General features: G+C 33.7%; 1 protein-coding gene across 1 annotated transcript; it reads left to right on the forward strand.

Annotated features, from left to right (window-relative positions):
- The first annotated feature begins 812 nt into the window (after positions 1–812).
- On the forward strand, positions 813–2,124 carry LOC118490652 (ethylene-responsive transcription factor 3-like). Its single transcript, XM_035988418.1, has one exon. The coding sequence runs from the start codon at positions 1,110–1,112 to the stop codon at positions 1,743–1,745; it is 636 nt and encodes a 211-aa protein (XP_035844311.1). The 5' UTR covers positions 813–1,109; the 3' UTR covers positions 1,746–2,124.
- Positions 2,125–4,102: the final 1,978 nt, after the last annotated feature.

Genomic DNA, 4,102 nt, shown 5'->3' on the forward strand with positions numbered 1-4,102 from the left:
CATTGAAGTTATGGTAAAAAACCATGATATGAGCACGTTAAAATTAGTTAACTCAAAAACATATTTATAACTTATGTGTATTTTGGCTTGTTTGTATCATGAAACACATGAAATTGGAATTAATTCCATTAAAAATAAGTGTTTGATTGTTCAATGAAAGAATTGCCATTGAAATATGCTCCAATAATTTCCTAACCAATAAAATTCAACCATTCTTTAAATGTTAAAATTCCACTAGAATTTTGTAAATTGACTAACATACAATATACTTTGATATGTCCAATTTTAATGATAAAAAGTATACCAGACCGTGGAGAAGTGATAGAGTTTTTCACCACCACCTGTTATCATCGTTGTTTAGTTTGTTCGAGTACAAATCCTAGATCCGATAACCACCTTATTACTTAGTTTGTTCGATTTTAGCAAGCAATTATTCGAGTAGAAGCCTAAAATTACTTAAATTTCTTTTATGTTTAAAACAACAAACGGAAAACATCATACTTTCTCAAACAAATTCATATGTTAGAGTTACAAGCATGAATGAAGGAAATATTTCTTAAAATTTTGGGAAGAAAAGGGTCCATATACATGCTACATATAATATCTAGGGTCAATATTTGCATAAAGCACAACTTAAAGGACTTCTTTTCCAATTCCAAGAACCTAAACCGAAAGAAAGACCCTTCAGATAACAAAAGGATAACAACCAAAATTACAATCCTACCCTCACTCCATCAAAAAAATCACCCAAAAACCACAAACATTTCCAAGGCAATTTGGTCCATTCACCATCCCCAGCCACACCACACCACAACAACAAATAATAATAAAAAACCTCAAACCAAAATAATACCGGTCCTCTTTTCTCCATTACGGAGACTACCAACAACAATGAAAAAAAAATTCTAGAGAGAGAAACAAACCAAAAACAAAAAAAGATAAGGCCTAGAGAGAGAAACCCACCACCCATCGGAAAATCAAGAAACCTTCAACCCCATCAAAATGATCTCTCACATCAATCAAACCCAATAATCTTTTCAAGATCGTGAAAAGATCCGTTACCCATCTCGGATCCCACCCTATTGTACCCGACCCGACGGAAAACAGTCATGCGACGGGGCAGAACACCGAAAACCGCCGCCGGAGAACCGATCGGAGCCAGACCGGAGGACAACACCACAGAGCCACGCTACCGGGGGGTTCGAAAGAGACCATGGGGCCGGTTCGCGGCAGAGATCCGTGACCCGTGGAAGAAAGCGCGGGTCTGGTTAGGTACGTTTGACTCCGCGGAGGACGCGGCGCGTGCGTACGACGCCGCCGCACGCGCTCTCCGTGGATCCAAAGCGAAAACAAATTTTCCGATTTTACCCTCGGAAAAAGTTGAAAACTTTGATGACGTCATGAAACCACGGCCTACGGTGAGTAGTTTGAGTAGTACGGTGGAGTCGAAAAGTGGAAACCGGTCGAACTTGATTAACCCGGTTCAGAGATTGAACCTGAACCCGGTTCAGACTGATGTTATGAATGATGATGATGATTGTCATAGTGGGTGTGACTCATCTTCATCTGTTGTGGATGATTATTATTGTGATGTGGATCTGACGTCATCGGTTTTGGTTAGGAAACCGTTGCCGTTTGATCTGAATTTGCCTCCTCCTCCTCCACCGTCGGATGAGTTTGGGTTTTGTTCTAACGATAACGGTAACGACAATGATGAGTTATATGTAACGGCCCTTTGCTTGTAAGCTGGTATGATGGTTGATGATGATGATGATGTGAGATCTACGGTTGAGATGTGTTCTGAAATGGTTCAAGATGAGAGGTTTGTGGTGAAGTTGTTGTGATTTATGAATCTTGATTTGTTTTAGAATGTTATTGTTGTCTATGATGATGATGATGATATGATGATGATATTTGTAGATTAGTGTAATGTAATTTGAGGTTACTATGCGATCTATATTGCGCTTCAATGTTGAAGTGCGCTTCGACGTTGAAGTGTTAGTGTAGATCGTCGTAATTTTACAGAGAATCATGATCATGAAGTTGTAATGTGTAATTCATGAAAGAAAAAAAAAATCCCCAGTTTGGATGATGATGATGATCTTGATCTTGAGTTTTTCTTTATCTCCTGATCTAGTGATTTTTTGTTAATTTCTAATTTTGTTTACAAGTTTATAGATAAAGGTTAACATTTTGTTATTGGTATTGGAATGTTCTCATATTGGTTTAATGGTCATTTTGAATTCAATTGAACAAAATTGTAAGTTTGTAACTAGGGGTGATCATCGGGTATTTTTTTCGGGGTTCTCATTTAGGGTTGGATTATTCGGGTTTTTGGCTGGAAAAAGGGACACGATAAGACTTACTTCGAGTTCGGGTTGGTTGGCTTCATTTGGTAACCATGGTTGCAAACTAGTCAAAGCTAGGTTTCATTGAAAAAAAAAAATAGGAATAAAAGTTGCAATGAAAACTAGAGGCTGTGAATGTTTGGATTTTATTTATTTAAGTGGGTGGGAAAGTTTAGAAAATTTTATAAATAGTTGTATATTTATTTTGCTTAACTCATGGTTATCCATTGAATTTGTCTAGTCAAAATTGACCCAAATATAACCCGAATATTTGAAATTATATTTAGGTTCATACTATTTTGCACCGACCTTTTTATTAAAATTGTTTGTGTTACCGGTTCTCTAAAGGCCAGCGACCCGGCACTTGCGCCGCACTTTACCTGTTACCCTCGGTTAGTCGGGTATTGGGGGGGGGGGGACCCGGGGGTTTACCGAATAAGCAGGTTCCCGCGGTTATGAAAAAAAAATCAGTTGATAAAAATTGACCCTCATATAACCTAACTAGTTTGGATGTGAAGGTTTGGTTTGGTTTGGGACCTAAATGTGATGGGAATAAAGGCAGATTGGTGGGTGGGTTTGTGCAACAGCATTTAGTGTGGTTTAGCTATAATTCACACTTTGTCTCTTTATAATAATGTTGTTCTCTTCTAAATTATCAAATACTTTCTTTTAGTCCTTCCGCATGCCTTTACTTTTATTAGTATGTCAAAAAGTCAGGATTCAAATTTCTTCTTATGTTTGCATGAACATATTTTAATTTCTTTTAAATAATAACTAGGTTATAATCCCGTGTATTACACGTGGTTGAATAAATAAATTTTATATACTAAATAGTAAAATAATATATTTTTAAAAACCTTATTTATTGTACGGGTTGACTAAATATAATTTTATATATGAAATAATAAAAAGTTATATCTATAAGAACCATATTGTAAGGGTTGAATAAATGTAATTTTATATACGAAATAAAAAAGTTATATCTCTAAAGCCACGTATAATCGTATATTACACGGGTTGAATAAATGTAATATTGTTTACCAAATAATAAAATAATACATCTTTAAAAACCCTCATTTATAACACGAGTTTAATAAATGTAATTTTATATACCAAATAATAAAAAAATTACATCTTTAAAAATATGCGCATTACATGGTTTGAATAAATGTAATTTCTTGTACTAAATTAATACAAAGTTTGGTTTTCGTGATAAAAATAGATTATTCTGTTGTTGCAAAATTTGTTAACGAAGTCTCAATAAATTTAACCCTTTATTTAAAACTCCGTAAATGTATAAATGATAAATAATATTAGTTAATTTTATTTTAAGTTTCGTAAAATCTATTTGATACCAAACTAAACAAAATGTTCAAATATAATTAATTCAAGTAAATAATATTATAAATGAGAAGGAGATCAAACTAAATAATAATTATGCATAAGATATTAAACTAATAATATTTAGTAGGAGGATTATCTATAATATAAGATATTAAACTAAATAATATTTAGTAGGAGGGTTATCTATAATTAATTAGAAGAGATTAAACTAAAATTATAATTATCTATAAGAGATGGTCTAATATAATGACAAGTGTCCCTAAAGTGGTTTCCTTTATTATATAGTATAGATGAATGTTAACATATGAAAAAAAAAAAAACACGTTCGGATCAAAATTAATCTGGGTCGTTGCTTTTCGCCTCATGTGTATATTTAGGTAGCGTTTGGTATGTACAAGTTATATGTTTCG

The sequence above is a fragment of the Helianthus annuus genome, chromosome 3 (genome assembly GCF_002127325.2).
Source record: "Helianthus annuus cultivar XRQ/B chromosome 3, HanXRQr2.0-SUNRISE, whole genome shotgun sequence".
NCBI classification, from domain to species: domain Eukaryota; kingdom Viridiplantae; phylum Streptophyta; class Magnoliopsida; order Asterales; family Asteraceae; genus Helianthus; species Helianthus annuus.